The sequence below is a fragment of the Babylonia areolata genome, chromosome 15, assembly GCF_041734735.1.
Source record: "Babylonia areolata isolate BAREFJ2019XMU chromosome 15, ASM4173473v1, whole genome shotgun sequence".
In the NCBI taxonomy this organism is placed as follows: Eukaryota; Metazoa; Mollusca; class Gastropoda; order Neogastropoda; family Buccinidae; genus Babylonia; species Babylonia areolata.
The window spans coordinates 6,023,605-6,042,128 of NC_134890.1; the positions used below are offsets into that span (position 1 = coordinate 6,023,605).

At 40.9% G+C, this 18,524-nt stretch overlaps 1 protein-coding gene across 2 annotated transcripts in view; it reads right to left on the reverse strand.

Moving 5' to 3' along the window:
• Positions 1 to 18,524, reverse strand: part of LOC143290397 (uncharacterized) — an 83,690-nt gene that overhangs the window by 37,815 nt on the left and 27,351 nt on the right. The window contains exons 5-7 of one of the 2 annotated variants that reach the window (XM_076599795.1): positions 14,676 to 14,787; positions 11,764 to 11,883; positions 3,560 to 3,583 (exon numbers count right to left, since the gene is read on the reverse strand). In XM_076599795.1, the coding sequence (XP_076455910.1) occupies positions 3,560 to 3,583; positions 11,764 to 11,883; positions 14,676 to 14,787 (256 nt within the window). The remainder of the gene's footprint in view (positions 1 to 3,559; positions 3,584 to 11,763; positions 11,884 to 14,675; positions 14,788 to 18,524) is intronic. The other variant, XM_076599796.1, reaches the window with a different exon arrangement.

Sequence of the window (18,524 nt, forward strand, 5' to 3'; positions counted from 1 at the left end):
TTAGAGTTATGCATGCCTGTGAATGACTGGTGCAAAACCACTTTCATTTGTCTCTGCACAAGATTCAGCGCTATATAAACATCATTATTATTATCATTAATACTTGGCATCTGCCGGCAGGACTAAAGTTGGCGGTCCTTGATAGAGCTGAGACAACCAGCATCATAGCCATGACCTTAAAAACCCAGCTTCGATGGATGGGGCACATCATCCTAATGGAAGACTCCAGGATGCCTAAGCAGCTGCTGTATGGCAAGCTTTGCTCAGGCAAGCGGAACCAAGGCAGGTCATGTAAGTGGTTCAAAGACTGTGTGAAGGCCAATGCAGCCCTTGTCGAAAGGCAGCTCTAGCACCATGTATGGGACAGGCTTGGCTGGCATGCTCTCTCAAGGCAGGCACATGCCATCTTTGAAGAGGGATGCTGTTCAAGCGTAACGAAGACCACGAGAGGAGGAAGATAGCTGCAACTGTGCCAGCTGAATCAGAACACTTCCCCAGTGTCCCAAGTGTGAACAACCATGCCATTCAAAAACTGGACTCACAGCCACCTGCGAGTTAACAACAGATGAGCTGTACAAGCTGTCATCATCAAAAGCAATGGACTACCAAGAAGAAGAAGACCTGTAGAAGAAACTAAAACAGGTTTTAAGTTTATAATAACAATCACAACCCTTGTTGACATGCAAGTAACAACTGTCCCAACATTGACAAAGGTGTATTCAGTCAAGGTAGGTCAATCATGTTCTCAGAAACTGATCAGTCAAGTTCTTTGTTTGCATTTTTTTTTTTTTTTTTAAAGAGAGGGAAGCTCTTTGAAGATAATCACTCCCTTCTGGTTGCAAGTGAGCCAGTAAAGTGTCTGCTGTGCATCCCATTTGTCTCCTCTACAAAGAAGTCGGTTAACTGAACAATAACAAAAAGCATGAACAAATAAAACCACATGAATTTCCCTCCACTGACTGTCAACCCTGGTTTCATGAAAATCATGTTCACCAATCAATCATCAGCTAACACTGTGAAAAGACATTTCACTGACATTCACAACCATGCCCCCTTTTATGCCCTGTGTGGCCTTCGACCTATTGTCTTGCACCGTTCATCTCTCTCTCCTCTCCCTCTTCCCAAACAACGTGAACGTCCCTCACCATTATTGCCTAGATAGATGATTGGATAGATTAATTCAACAAAGTGTCAAATATTGCTGTCATTTTTATCACTGCAGTAGTCATCACCTTTGAGTTCAGACAAATCATCAGACAAGATAGATCCACCTCTAATCGTTATACTAAACATCACTTCTGATTTCAGACAAATCATCAGACAAGATAGATCCATCTCTAATCGTTATACAAATCAAACTCATTTGCACAGCATGCAAAGTTGTGTAAATCCACTGACAGGGACCATGGTCTTTGCTGGACAAAGTTTCTGATGCCTTATTTGCATATGACGATAACCCACTTTTCATGCACACTCCATGTGGTCCAGTTACCAAAACACTGAGAACAAAGGGGTCTTCCACCTGATGTATGCTCATTTAACCCCTAGGCTGCCAATAAGACAAGATAACTCATCATGGCAAGCGTGTACGCTTCGCTGCCACAATGACGAGATAACTCGTCATCGAAATATTCTGACTTTTCCCTGGTTTGCACTCAGTTCGTTGACAAAAATACTGGTAGATTTAACTCGGGGAATCTTTCTAGATTCTACTCATAGCTAGAAACACCATCTACATCATGAGGCAGTCCTTTATTTGAATGTTTTGGTTGGGTTACTGTCGTAGTGTTTGCCTGGCTCCTCTCCTCACTCGTTCAACAAAATGTCGGACCGACGCCATGCTCAAGACATGCAATTGTGGCGAACTAAATCAACCAAGATTGCTTTCTTTAGCTGATGCTCAGAAAGAATTGAAGCGTAATTTTGAAGGAGAAGATAGTGATGAATATTTATAGGACAAACTGATAGAAACTGAAGGGAGCAATCAAGAGAGTGACCAAGATATGACTGTACAGTTGTAGCAGGCAACAGACAGTGACTGAATTTTTAGCAGGACACAGTGTGAGCGGTTTTCTTGGCACTCAGCCAATGCAGTCTGATGAGAAATGGATGATGTGACGGTGTGAGAGGGGTGAAGAGGAAGGGCGTGGAGACTGAGGGGCATGGCCTCACATCCATATTATCACTAGGAGAAGCCACAATGCATTGTGTATCTATCTCTTTAAAAAAAACCAACATATATACAGTTGTTGTTCTAGTATGATTTTGTGTGTGCAGATATCCATTTGTCCAGAAAATATGATATTTTAGTGCAAATTACCTTACTAATGTTTGTAATGAACAAGTTGAAAATGTGACAAAAAACAAAACACTATTTCAAAACAACAGCATGTCATTAAAATAACATAAAATGGGAAAACATTGTGTTTTATATTCTTTATTCATTTACCTTTCAGAAAATATATACTTTTATGGGTCTTTCTCCAATAACAAAGAGCACAGAAGTTTTTGAAAATTTATACCCGTTTTTGGTGGAAAAACCCTGGCAAATAGATTTCACTTAAATCTTATTTTCATGGCAGGGAAAGGGTTAAATAGTATGTTTACAACCCACACACATTTGGCTATGTTCATTTAAATAGCATGTTTATAATCCAGACACATTAAACAAAATGTCTTTTTCTGTTCATTAAACCATACGGATGAAGGAAAAACTGGAATGGATACAGGATGCAGGCACTGAACTGGTTAACAAAGGCCTCAGAGAGCTATGAACGAAGGAGGAAAAGGAAGGGAGGGAGGTAACATGAGGAACAGACTGAAGAGGTGATGGAGGAGAGGGAAGAAGGGGGAGAGACAGAGAGAGAGAGACGTGTAGGAAGAAGGGGGGGGGGGAGTTGGGGAGAGAGACAGAGACAGACCATGAAAAACACAACATGGGGTGATTCTAGCATTAAACAAGACAATCTCTAGTTACCAAAAACTAAAACTGTGTTAGTTTAACAAAGCAATTTTTGAAACAATCAACACATAAAAGGGAAAACACACACACATAACCAACATTTCCAAAATTGCAGTCAATCATTAGCTGTAACACAACAGTCCAAAATTCTAGACACTGACAGAAAAGGCATTCTTCCTCTCACTTTTTTCACACTCTTTATTGTAATCTGAAGCAAGTCAAGCCTGCACACTTTAGTACTGTATCATACTAATTCAACATCTCTATTTTATGAAAAATTACGACACTTTGATAAAATATGAGCAAAACACTTATCTGTTCTCACTTTGAGTCTCTTTCCAATAAGTTTCTCTCCCTCTCCCTATGTATGTCCCAAAACTTTAAAAAAAATTTTTATTCTCCCTGTTTCTCTTACTAACACACACACACACACACACCACAACACGTACCTATCTGTATCAACTGAAACTCCATCAAGATTAGTGGAAAAACACACCAAAGTTAATCCACTGCGAAACTCAAAAGGAATTATCTAAAGACAACAAAACACCTGAAATATATCGGAAAACAACATAAAACTCAAACCAAACCACTTACCAATCCCATTAATCTGGTTTAAATCTGTCCAGAAGTAAGTAAATGCAAGAAAAATGTTTAGTAAACCGGGCAGTAACCACCAAAAGAAAAGAACCGTGCATCATACACTGACATGAACTCTTTCATTCTGGCAGCATGGTTTTCCACTTTGCTGGAATCATACCCTTCATTCCTAGGGGCCAGAAAACTGTGCAACAGAAAACTCCTTCTTTCCTTCCTGTATATGTAGCATGGAAAATCAGTTCTCGCTGTAGGCGCTTTGAACTTTGCATGAATCACATCATCAATGCGTATTATATATCCTTGACCGGGTCACTTGTGGGATAGGTTTATGAATGGAATGGATGCCAGTCACACCTCTCCCCCTTCCTGGGCCATGGGAAGGTGGCCACTGCTTCAATCCTGCCAGTGTGCAGCTGAAGACATGGCATTTCTAAGTGAACACAAACACGGAAGATGGAAGGTGTAGAAATTAGGATTCAGACCAGTTTTCTGATGATGAATTTAACAATGCTTTGCCAGATGATGTTTTTGATCTGTAGCAACTTAACGTAGAGGAATGAGCAGATAGCTGCTGCTACTGAAGTGATTTGATCTGTAGCAACTTAATGTAGAGGAACGAGCAGATAGCTGCTGCTACTGAAGTGATTTGATCTGTAGCAACTTAATGTAGAGGAACGAGCAGATAGCTGCTGCTACTGAAGTGATTTGATCTGTAGCAACTGAACGTAGAGGAATGAGCAGATAGCTGCTGCTACTGAAGTGATTTGATCTGTAGCAACTGAACGTAGAGGAACGAGCAGATAGCTGCTGCTACTGAAGTGATTTGATCTGTAGCAACTGAACGTAGAGGAACGAGCAGATAGCTGCTGCTACTGAAGTGATTTGATCTGTAGCAACTTAATGTAGAGGAACGAGCAGATAGCTGCTGCTACTGAAGTGATTTGATCTGTAGCAACTTAATGTAGAGGAACGAGCACATAGCTGCTGCTACTGAAGTGATTTGATCTGTAGCAACTGAACGTAGAGGAACGAGCAGATAGCTGCTGCTACTGAAGTGATTTGATCTGTAGCAACTTAATGTAGAGGAACGAGCAGATAGCTGCTGCTACTGAAGTGATTTGATCTGTAGCAACTTAATGTAGAGGAACGAGCAGATAGCTGCTGCTACTGAAGTGATTTGATCTGTAGCAACTTAATGTAAAGGAACGAGCAGATAGCTGCTGCTACTGAAGTGATTTGATCTGTAGCAACTTCATGTAGAGGAACGAGCAGATAGCTGCTGCTACTGAAGTGATTTGATCTGTAGCAACTTAATGTAGAGGAACGAGCAGATAGCTGCTGCTACTGAAGTACAAACAGCTGGTGATGAAAGTGAAGAGAAGCTAGATAATGAAAACCTTTGTTTTACTGGCGGCAAATGATTGAATGGGTTAGTGGTGATTACATTGCACCTGATCCTTGAACCAGGATGACTTTCAATTGGTGATCAGGACCTGTTTGTGTGCTGGATACATCGATGAGAAAATTTGATTACTTTCAGTTGTTTTGTTCCAATAAAGTGTTTCATTCTAAAGAGAACAAAGATGAGTGGAAACCATTACATTGGAGGAAATCAAGGTCTATTACAGACTGTTCATAATGAAAGACATTATGCAACTTGACAGAGACATGCACTATTGAAGCACAAGTGCAAAAAAAATTTCTTCTCCGCACTCATTTTGGCAGTGTGATGAGTCATGACCGATTCTTTCAGATTTGGAGAGACAGGTATTTTGTTGATCCGACCAAACCTGTTGATTAAAGTGACAAACTCCACAAACTTTATTTCATGCTGGACAAAAGCAAGCACAGTTTCATGAATGAGTTTATTCCTTACCAAAATGTGACAGTCGATGAAGCCATGGTACCATTCAAGGGCCGTTTAGGCTTCCAACAATATATGAGGGACAAACCTGTGAAGTCTGGCATGAAGTTGTGGATACTTGCTGACGCCTAGACAGCACACTGCTACAACATGGCAGGTGTACACAGGTAAACACCAGCAGCAAGTGAACAAACTGATGGGGCTCACTGCTCATGTTGTGATTGATCTGACCAAACCAATTCATGACTTTGGCCACATTGTCTTCACAGACAATTTTTACACGTCACCTGTGCTGGCAAAGTACCTGGTGGGCAAGGGGACGTACCTGTGCGGCACAATGCGACCCAACCGTCTTGGCTACCCAGGCAATCTGGTCAAGATCAAGGCAGAAATACGTTGGATTCCCCATGTCACTGCTGAATGGCGACAGTGTGGTGACATGACAGCAACATCATGGAAAGATAACAGAATGGTGTACTACCTCTCCACAGCACACCCACCTCACGACAATCAGGTGCCACTGTCAACAATGCCAGAAAGACGGGACCATTGTGGAGTTTCCCTGCCCCCCAAGCAGTGGCTGCCTATGATGTCACCATGAATGGTGTGGTCAGACTGGACCAGAACACCCGTCAAAGTAAGTCAAAGAAGTCCATGCAGTGGTACTGATTGGAAACAAAGCTGATGGAGACAGTGATATACAAGGCTTGTGTCCTTGAGGGGAAGGCAACAGACCACAGAATAATGGGACAAAGCAAGCAAGACCTGCTCTCGTTCAGGCTGGACCTGGCCTACCAACTGACAGCAAATATTTTGATGAAAATCCCATCCTGGCTGCCCCAGAATGGAAACCAGTGCAGCAGAACCCTGTCTTGACCTCTGGCCTGTTCGAGGAAAAGGTGACAACCACACCTATGTGGTGTGTACAACATTACACAACAAGTACAACCACACACACCCTGGTGTCAGCTATGCCAACAATCCCTTCAAAAAATGCAAGACAATAATCAAGTGTGAAAGGTGTGGTGTGTAAGCAGCAACAGGAGTGACTGTTTCAAGGTGTACAACACATGCGTCACCTTCGTGTGGTATGTCTGTGACAATGTCATGTGTAGAAAGAGAACATTTTGTATATGAATATTTCATGTGCACAGAACTTGAATTTAATGATGTCAAAAAAAAAGAAGCCATACTTACAGGTTCTAAGTCTGCACTAAGTCACATTTCCGACCATACCTTGACTGTCTGCAATGCTGATAACTTTCAAAATTCAGTCAGAAACCTATGTGCATTTTTTTTTTTTTTTTTAATTTAGCTCTGTCCATGCACGGCCATGTCAGTAATTTATGTAAAACCGCAAACTTCCAACTGAGGAAAATCTGTACCATTCTAACTATTGAAGCAACCACTGTGTTTGTTCCTTGATCTTACATTGCATTCACTACTGCAATTCACTACTTGCTAATCTGCCTTCTGATTTAATGTCATGCCTTCAGATGATTTTGAACAATATTGCAAGAATCAGTTTCAGAAAGTAAAAAAGGATCATGTTACCCTACTTTTACGTCAACTTCATTGGTTACCCATCCAATACAGAATTTTAAAAAATTGCCATACTGGCTTTTCACCACTTTGAAGGATCTCTCCTTCTAACTTATCAACTGTCCTCCATACTTGCACCCCTTTCCATTCTCTCAGGTCTTCTGCTGAAAAGCTCCATCCAGTCCCCAAAACCTCTTCAAAGACATTTGGCCAAAAGACCTTTTTGTATCAAGCACCTTTTGTCTAGAATTCTCAGCCTCTGGACCTCCATCAATTTCCAATGCTGTACTCTTTCAAAACAAACCTGAAAACTCATCTTTTCAAACAGGCCTTTGAGTGTGATGAAGCACAGCTAACTGTCTGTATTCTTCCTCTGACACACCCCACTTTGCCCTCTACTGAAGTCATCATACAGTGCATGTGTGTCTGTGGGTGGATGTTTGTGCGCGAGCATTGGCGTGCGTAGGGTATTTTTGATGTGTGTGATTGTTCATACCTGCATTTTGTAGTATTGTCTTGGTGTACAGATACACATATATGTGTTGTTTTTTCATGAGCAGAGGTATGTTATTATGCACTATTGTATGTGTGTTGTTTCATGAAAGGTGCTTAGATCCCATTACATGGGGAGTTTGTGCTATATAACTTAAAGTACTTTGTATTATTATTATTATTATTATCATCATCATTAGTATCATTGATTAATGGCTCCTTAGCTGCTTCTGTCATGAAAAACACATTCCTTTCTAGACAGCAAACTTCAAATCATCGAAGTGGTATGGACAACTGTGCCAGTTCTCTGTGGATATGACCAGCGGTGTGGCACTTTGACACATGTGAGGCATACTCGGTGAGTACCTGCATGATGTGAACGCCATGCAAGCAGAACACTGTCCTGCATGTGGTATGTACTTACATGCATAATGTTTGACTCCATATTCACCTGTTTCACAACTGAGTATCAACTGAGTCAATAGGGACACAAACGACTTCTCTCATCAGTCCCTTTAACCAACAGTATATGACAATCTGGGTGTACTGTAATGAGCTGTGTGGCCATAAGTCTCTAAAGTACCCAGTTTCATACTTTTTTCTCTGACTAAATCCAGGAATAAAGGGTATCCAAGAACAAGGGGACGTAACAGTTCATAGAAACTAGGAATGAAAGAGTTAATATTTTACAAACCTATTCACCAGACTTTCAGAAAGAAAAAAAAACACAAGAAGAAAAAAATGTAAGGTTATGAATGAAAGAAACGAAAAAAAGAAAGCAGGAAAAGATCAACAAACTGATTTTAGTTATGTAACAGAGGATGGAAGAGAAAATACAAAAGTAAGAACGAATGGTTGAAAGACAGTAAATGGAAAAGAATATATGACCATGAAATTGGTGTCACTTTAGTGTTTCAAGAGGGAGAGATGGAGGAAGAGAGACTGAATTTTAGGTACAGGGTGCGGGGTAGGAGGGGGGCAAGCGGGGTAGGAGGGGGGCAAGCGGGGTGGGAGGGGGGCAAGCGGGGGTGGGGGGTGGGAGGTGGGGGGGGTGCAATGCAGAAGCGAGAGAATGTAAGTGGCCAGAAGAGAATGCAAACCCTTGAGACAGAACGAGAAAAGAAGAGGGAGGTAAGAAAACAAATAAAAGAGAACACCCCCCTCCCCCCTCAATATGATTATACAAAACAAAGAACCTTGCCTGTGTTGGCGAGTACACACACACACACACACACACACAAATACATTCACTCACACCCATTCACACACATACACTCGCACAATAAAACACAAATTCAGACACATCATTTGTTATATAGAAGTAAACTTCTAATCTGTACATCATGTATACATTTCCGATTTCCCCCATGCACTTGTTCAGTAATAAAGTAACCCCCAATTTTTTTCATGCTTCCATCTTTAGTGTAGACAATAATATTCAGTCATCAATTTCACTTCCTACAACTGAAACACACAGACATGTATTCTTTTATGCAAACAGAACGTTGATGACCACAGTCTGAGTATACTTACCACACAGTTACATGGTAACCGTTCCAATAACAAACAAAACAAAAAACAAAAAAAGAGGAAACAAGATGGATGAGGTTTATGAATGAGGTGCTGCCACCTACCAAAACACAATGAGGTTATGAATGAGGTGCTGCCACCTACCAAAACACAATGAGGTTTATGAATGAGGTGCTGCCACCTACCAAAACACAATGAGGTTATGAATGAGGTGCTGCCACCTACCAAAACACGATGAGGTTATGAATGAGGTGCTGCCACCTACCAAAACACGATGAGGTTATGAATGAGGTGCTGCCACCTACCAAAACACGATGAGGTTATGAATGAGGTGCTGCCACCTACCAAAACACAATGAGGTTATGAATGAGGTGCTGCCACCTACCAAAACACAATGAGGTTATGAATGAGGTGCTGCCACCTACCAAAACACAATGAGGTTATGAATGAGGTGCTGCCACCTACCAAAACATGATGAGGTTATGAATGAGGTGCTGCCACCTACCAAAACACAATGAGGTTATGAATGAGGTGCTGCCACCTACCAAAACACGATGAGGTTATGAATGAGGTGCTGCCACCTACCAAAACACCATGAGGTTATGAATGAGGTGCTGCCACCTACCAAAACACGATGAGGTTATGAATGAGGTGCTGCCACCTACCAAAACACGATGAGGTTATGAATGAGGTGCTGCCACCTACCAAAACACAATGAGGTTATGAATGAGGTGCTGCCACCTACCAAAACACGATGAGGTTATGAATGAGGTGCTGCCACCTACCAAAACATGATGAGGTTATGAATGAGGTGCTGCCACCTACCAAAACACGATGAGGTTATGAATGAGGTGCTGCCACCTACCAAAACACGATGAGGTTATGAATGAGGTGCTGCCACCTACCAAAACACGATGAGGTTATGAATGAGGTGCTGCCACCTACCAAAACACGATGAGGTTATGAATGAGGTGCTGCCACCTACCAAAACACGATGAGGTTATGAATGAGGTGCTGCCACCTACCAAAACATGATGAGGTTATGAATGAGGTGCTGCCACCTACCAAAACACGATGAGGTTATGAATGAGGTGCTGCCACCTACCAAAACACGATGAGGTTATGAATGAGGTGCTGCCACCTACCAAAACACAATGAGGTTATGAATGAGGTGCTGCCACCTACCAAAACACAATGAGGTTATGAATGAGGTGCTGCCACCTACCAAAACATGATGAGGTTATGAATGAGGTGCTGCCACCTACCACAACACAATGAGGTTATGAATGAGGTGCTGCCACCTACCACACACTTCTGATGAAATCCCAGGCAAAAAGCAGCATTAGAAAAAAAACGTACCATGTGTCAGCACAGATAGTGAATGATGTGATCCTTGTCTATGCTATTATTATCTGTCAAGACTTTCATTTTATACTTTTGCCAGCCAATATTAAGCAGGCATTTTAAGATGTTGAATTCTAGCAAGTACAATCACTGTTAATGTTAACAAAATATGAATAAAAATAAGCTGAATAGCTAACAGAAAAAAATCTGAACAGTATAAACATTGCTATTTAGGAAAGAAAAAATAATAACTGAAATGTAAAAATAATATATTCCAAAATAAACAAAAATGTTTGGACATGATAAGTCAGTTTAAAGTCTGCGCTAAAGTTTTGCCCACTTTGTTTCTGTTGTTAATGCCTCTGTGAAAACATACGAATCCTTTGTTGGCAAAGTCTGAATACTTAAACAGGATTTGTTACCAGCAGTATCTCTCACTGTTAATAGTAAAGTTACTGGAAGAAAAAATCTGGTAAGTAATGAGTGTCATCCACTGCAAAGAACGATTTTTACAATGAGAAAAAAAAAAATTTCAAGCAAGAATGTTAATGCAAGGAACGTTTGATCTTTTTTTTTTTCTCTTTTTTTTTGTACAGAAAAACTGTTACAACCACTACAGTTTTCATAAACAGGATGAAAGCAATATTCATTTCGTGGGGTGAAAGCAAAACAGGGATTTTTTTTGTTCAACTGAATTGAATCAGAGGTCACACTGCCCAAGATGTCCACTTAAGGAACTGCACTGCTAAAGCAGAAAACAATGGAAATGAATAAAACAATAATAAAAAGTAAACTCAACTGGTGGCAGATAGGACTGAGGTAATACCCATGGTGTCTGTGCTTTTGAGAGAAAGTCTACATACTGCAAAGCTATGATCTGTGACAACTGATGCAAACACATAAAGCTCTGCTGGGCTATAAAACTCCTCTATACAGATAACCATTCTAAACTGAGGTGACCGAGGTGGACAAAATATAGCAATGCAATACTTCTGCTCTTAGTGAAAAAAAAGGCTGATTTGTATGGAGAGCTGGAGCCATAGCTGGGAAAAAGGTTGCCAAACCCAAAGCCTGATTTTAAAGACTTGTATGTGCAAATCAAGCATGAGCCAAGTCATTCTCCCTTTTACTTTTGATAGGCTGTTGTCTCCAGCAGTGACATTTCAAAAAGCTCCTCAAATACTGTCACAAGCAATTATATTTCTCTTTTCCATGAAAAAAGACACATGAAAAACAAGTTATATACTTACTTTTTGAAGCAGAGAAAACAAAAGCAAATTTCCACCCATCCCCCCACCCCCCATCCTTCTATAACCATTCCCCCTTTTGTCACCCATGAACAGGACACACACACTCTCTCTCTCTGTATATATATATATATATACAAAAAAATATGGTAGCCAAGTGAAGCTAAGTTGATGGAACGTACCAGGTGTTTGAGGAGCCTCATCTTTCTCCAGCTGCTGGATCTCCAGGTCGATCTTCCTGGCCAGGCTGTAATGGTCCCCCTGCATCTGCTTCATGCACTTGGTGATGAACCCCACATAGTCTGCAACACACAGCCACACCATGTGTAGTGCTGACATAGCGCTGATGCATCCACCTATAAAACGACTGAATCAGCCAAATTCGCTGGTATTTCCTCATCCTCCACCAGATCATGAGTGTGATGTGGATGCTAGTCATTCACATGAGGTGATATACCGAGATCCCATGTGCAGCATGCACTTTCTGCACGAAAAGAACCCACAGCAACAGAAGGGTTGTCCCTGGCAAAATTCAATACAATACAATACAATACAATACATCCTTATTCATCCATTTGGAAATCAAATAAGGCGGAAGAGCCCGGACATTGTTGTCAACTGCCAACTGGGTAATGCAGCCACACACACGCAGAAACAACAACAGCAGTCTCACACAACTAAACTTGACACAGTCATAAAACATCTTGCACACTGAGAGCACTGTAAACAAACTACAGACTAAAATAAACCATCCAAAACATGAGCCTCTGAATGAACCATGTCGCTACCGCTGCAGTGCCACACCTGAATTCAAATTCTGTAGAAAAATCCACTGACACTTGCATGCAGGAAAAAAAAGGGTGACGCTGCACTGTAGCAATGCACTCTCAAAGAGTAACAAAGAAATTATTATTATTACTATCATTATTATTATTACTATTATTATTATTATCATCATTATGAGCACTTAAGCTTTATCTTGAAAATAAGCCTTAGACATGTACAAATAGAAAAAAACACCACATGTAATAAAGAAAAAATTGAACACATGATACAAAATATCAAATCATTCACCACCACCCCTCCCCCAACATCCAAACACACACACAACACACACAAGCACGCATACACAATCATAAATTGTACATAATCAAAAATACAACCTACAAATTCTGAAACTCTCAAACTCACTCACTCAGTGACAGTCTTTTTAATAATAACAATAATAATAATAATTAGTATTTATATAGCACTGAATCTTGTGCAGACACAAATCAAAGTGCTTTCAAACCAGTCTATCACAAGTATGCATAACTCTAACCTTGAGAAACTGAAGACTATAAAGGGATAAGCTGTTGAAAATTATTCTGGAGGGGAAAAGGTGGGTCTTCAGACTGGATTTGAAAGACTGGAGCAAAGATGAGTGAGTGACCAGCCGCCGTGGCGAAGTGGTTAGCATCGCGGACTGACGGCTGGAAGAACGCGGGTTCGAATCCCAGCGGAGGTGGGTTTTTCGGCCCGTGGCCGGCTCCTACCCAGAGTTGAGTGTGCTGTGGGCTTAAATGGGGAGACTGGGACCACACAGTCGAGTGTCATCCACTTCAAGGATGCGTCTTTGGGTGTGTTGCTCAAATTACCTGAACAACACTGCAAGTGTCTGTATCTCTCGGGCCTGGTTAACGCCGGGATATCATTATGACAGGAAGCGTAGAGTACAGCCTTGTCACGCAGTCCTAAACCAAAATGGACCTCCATAGCAACATCGTCATCATCATCGTCATCCTCCTCCTCCTTCATCGTCATCAATAGAAACAAAATAGTCTCAAAGTCTGTGGCCTTTCATGCCCTGCTCTCATGGTGACCTCAGTTTCGATACCCCTCCACTTCCGTGCTTGGGGTGAGTCCTGTCAATGTCGTCAGTGTCGGCAGATTCATGGAGGGCTGTTGTTTGAGGGACGTGGTGGCAGTCTCCACTCTGGGAGGGACGCTCACTCAGTCTGGCTCCGAGATTAAGCCATTATTGCCGTTAGTAGGGGGCTTAGTAGGTGGTGTCCTAAGTACGTTAAATCAGAACAGGCACCACTGAACACCACCGAAGTGACTCAGCAGCAGTGCAGGGTCTCCTCTGGTGTGTGGCCTCCTGGCGACCTAACATCGATGGTTCCCTGTGGACTGCCGACGCTGGAACTACGACGGACAAACCCAGGTGTGGCCGTGTATGGGGGAATCTAAATGAGCGGCGTGGGAGTAATGCCACTGAAACGGTGCAGATGACGGGGCAGAAAAAAAAGAAAAAGATGAGTGAGTGAGGAAGCTGATTTCAAAGAATGGGGGCTTGGTATGAAAAACTGCGTTGGCCATACATTTTGGTTCAAATAGGGGGGACCCTTCACAGGTGGGTGTCAGAAGAAGAGCGGAGTTGGCGTGAGGGTATGTAAGGATGAATGAGATTGGAAAGATACTGTGAACCAGCGGCAGACCTGTTCACCCCCAAATAGGTACAAGTGTAGCTTGGATGGGCAAATGAATGGTTTTCTTACCTTACATTAACAGCTTGATAAAAGAACTAGTTTAAGGACATATTCATAAAAAAATCTGTTTTAGGGTTTTAGAATGTTTGCACTAACTGAATCCCATACCGTTGAAGCATGATCTATATTTGATTGGATATGTGCTTGGAAGAATGTTTTATGAGCATGGATATTAAGAAAATTTTTAATTCTATATGGTTGAAATACTTGTATCTTGTATGAGACTGCTTTAAGACAGGGTTGCATAGATGTCTGGTACTGGTAAGGAAGGAATGGATAGTTTGGAATCAATATTTTTCGATGAACAAAAATCATTTAACTGTATTTAGTCCTTGTCTCTCCATTTATCATTTCTCAACATAGACATATCAAGCTTTTTTCCTGGTGTCTACCTGGACACATCAATTTAAAACAGAATGTGAAAAATCCTGAAATGACGTGGGCGTATAAGAACAAAGCATTTTTCAGGCATACAGGGCACTGAAGAGATTAATCTCTGTTTTATCACACATTCATGTATTCCTTGTTTTCCATGTAGAGAGAATAAAGAACAAGTCAGTTACCTCGAGGGAAGTTCTCAGGCCGCACCAGCTCTTTGAAGAATTCATAGGCAGTTGTCACCTGGCTGTAGTAGTCGGTGCCATCCCTGTACCAGAACTTTAACTTGCGACTTTCCTGAAGGCAAAACAACATAAAACATAATATCAGTATATCTGTACTCTGTCTTCCTCACACACACACAACACACACACTCACACACACATATACACTGGTTCAACTCAATACATCATATGCTAAGTTTTTCTGCACAAAAACTGAATAAAAAATAAATTAAAAAAATACAAACAGAAAAACCATACTGATTTTAAAATCATAAAAACAAGCAAATTAGCAGGCAAATAATAATGTGCTAAATAACCAAAACATTACTGATGCCAACATTTAGACACCAACATCCAATCGATTTCATTGAATGCAAACAAAAAGCACACCCTTTCAGTTCGCCAGGAAACTGAGCAGCCCAAATCAAGGACAAATCAAGGACACTCACAGTGGACAAAGAAACACATGAACAGCATCTCAGGAAAACGTATTCCGATCTGCAAAGCAGGAAACCACTAGATCTCAAGGATTTGGTTCATCGAGCTCTATAGTATGGAGGGGAAGAAGGGAGGCCGGCCGCATGCCAGCAGGCTGCCATCTTGCTGAAGGCTACTGCCTGCCGCAAACGCCTCTCCCTCTCTGAGTCTCTCTAATTAAGCTTGCAATTCCGTTGTGGCTTACCTTGGTTTTAATGTATACAAACAACTGGACAGAGAGAGAAAGAGAGAGAGAAATTGGTTACTCAGCTGTAAAATGTTGACTGCGGCGGAAACTTACAGGAGGGAGGGACACACACACACACTGTTTTTGGTTGCTGTTTTGTTTGTTTTGTTGTTGGTCTTGTTTTCTTGGACCTCCAACCTCCTACATAATTTTTCCCACTTTCATTTTTTTTTTTTTTTTTGTCACACACACACACTGACGCTGTGGTTGTTTTTTGTGCCTATTGTGGGGCCTGCAACCTATTTTCCCCACTTTGTTTTTTCACTATACTTTGTTTTCTGTTTTTTCTATTGTTTTCTTTTTTCTTCTTTTTTTCTGTTCTTTTCTCTCTCTTTTTTTAAAATTTTTTTTTAAGTCTTCTTTCATTTTCCTTCCTTTTACACCCATTCATATACAGTTCTTTGTCTAAGACAAAGTTTTTTTTAACAAAAAAAAAATATTTTCTTATTTATTTTTTTGTTTTCTATTTTTTCAAATTATATATTCATTTATTTATTTCATTTTATTTGATCCTTATTTATCATTACTATTATATTATTAATATTATTATTAATAATAATATTAATATTATTATTAATATCACCATTATTATTATTATCATTATTATCATCATATTTCATTTCATTTTTATTTTCGATTTTTATTTTCAGCGTTATTTTCTTCTCTTTTTTTTATATATATATAAATATTCATTTAATTCTTTTTTTCTTTTCTTTTTTTTTCTTCCTAGGGCCTAAGTGCGTTGGGTTACGCTGCTGGTCAGGCATCTGCTCAGCAGATGTGGTGTGGCATATATGGATTTGTCCAAACGCAGTGACGCCTCCCTGAACTTCTGATACTGATACTATTTGTTGCTTAATTACTGTCATTATTATTGTTGTTGTTGTTATTATTACCACTATTATTATCAATTGTTATTATCATTATCAACATCATTAATATTATTATCATTATGATCAAGACTAAGACAGAGAGAGTGAGAGGGAGGGAGAGAGAGAGAGAGAGAGAGAGAGAGAGAGAGAGAGAGAGAGATGTCAGATGTAAAAGCTTTCTTTTTTTTTTTTTTTTAACAAGTAGTACTCTTTCCTATACCAACTGACACAGTTCATTGCCAAACAATGATTAAATATTTTGCTGAAAATGTCTACACTCAGTGAAATGTACGCTGCCAGCCTCTAGCAAGATGGAGAACCGGCTGCCGTGCACGGCGACCTGTTTATATTAATAATAATAATAATAATAATAATGGATACTTATATAGCACACTATCCAGAAATCTGCTCTAGGTGCTTTACAAAAACGCTTTTGATAACATAAAACATTATATCTATCCAAAATGTGACCACACACACACACGCGCGCGCATGCGCACGCATGCACACACACACACACACACACTGCATACATACATTTTAACATACATGTGTATCTAACAGCTACCCTAACACATACGCACACATAGGCAGGCACAAACTTACATAGACACACGCACACACAATACACATTCATATACATGCATGTAGTTGTGGACCTTCCACAATTGAACTTATTGCTGAGGGAAAAGGTGAGTTTTGAGACGAGATTTAAAAGATGCGAGGGAATCAGAATGACGGAGGTTATCAGGGAGCTTGTTCCACGTCTTTGGCGATTGAAAAGAAAACGATCTGTGTCCATAGGTCTTACTTCTGACGTGAGGTATCCTGAGAAAACGAGTATCAGAGGAAGAACGGAGCTGGCGAGACGGGGTATAGATATGGATGAGTTCAGAAAGATATTTGGGGCCAGATCCGTTGACTGCAGAAAAGGTCAGAGTGGATAGCTTATAGTCTATTCGATCAGAAACAGGCAACCAGTGGAGAGACTGAAGGAGAGGAGAAACATGGTCAAATTTAGAAGCTCTGCAAATGAGTCTGGCAGCGTTATTCTGAATTCTTTGGAGTCTGTCTAACAGGTATTTGGGAAGGCCGGCCAAAAGAGAGTTGCAGTAATCCAATCTTGAGAGAACCAGAGAGCATACAAGTGTCTCTGCCACTCCTTCCCTTTCAGCTCAGTGGTTTGGTTCATCCCAGGAAACCAGAGAAGAAGTTCAGCAATAAACCACTTACCCTTGAGGAAATACAGAAAGTAGTCAAGAAAGCCAGGGCCAAATCATCACCAGGGCCAAACGGAATACTGTACCTGCTGTACAAGAAATGTCCTGAAGTCCTTGAGTGGCTCCACAGAGTGATAAGATCAGCATGGAGGAACCTGAAGATCAGCAACCAGTGGATGATAGCTGATGGCGTGTGCATCCTGAAGGAGCAGAATTCAAGTACCATCCGCCAGTTCAGACCAATATCGCTCCTGAATGTTGAAGGAAAAATCTTCTTCTCTGTCATGGCAGCAAGACTGACAAAATACCTCACAGAAAATGAGTACCTGGATGTGTCAGTCCAGAGAGGTGGCATCCCAAGAGTTCCTGGTTGTGTAGAACATGTCACAATGATTTGGGATGCAATCCAAAGAGCAAAGGCAGAAAGAAAGAACCTTGATTTGGTATGGCTGGATCTAGCAAATGCTAGTTCCTCTTGAGATGATCCAACTGGCTATCAAGATGCACCATGTACCAACGAACATCAGGGAAATGCTGAAGAAGTACTTCCATGGCTTCTCAATGTGGTTCACCACCAAGGAATTCATGACAGATTGGATCAATCTAGAAGTGGGCATAGCCATCAAGTGTGCAACTTCTCCAATCCTGTTCGTGCTGGCAATGAAAGTGATCTTGAAGGCCTCAATGAAGGGAACAGATCGAGCTGACTTTGGTAACAGATACCAGATACCTTATTTGAAAGCCTTCATGGATGACACAACAGTCCTTTCAACAAAGAGGATGACACCTGGGAAGTACTGAAGTGGTTAGACGAGCTAGTTGCCTCAGCCAGGATGAACTTCAAACCAAAGAAATCATGGAGCCTGTCACTGCGTAAAGGAAAGGTAGCTGAAATGGTCACATTCACTGTTGCCAACCAATTAGTGCATAATAACATACCTCTGCACATGAAACCCCCCCACATATTTTGCATATATACACTAAGCCAATGCTA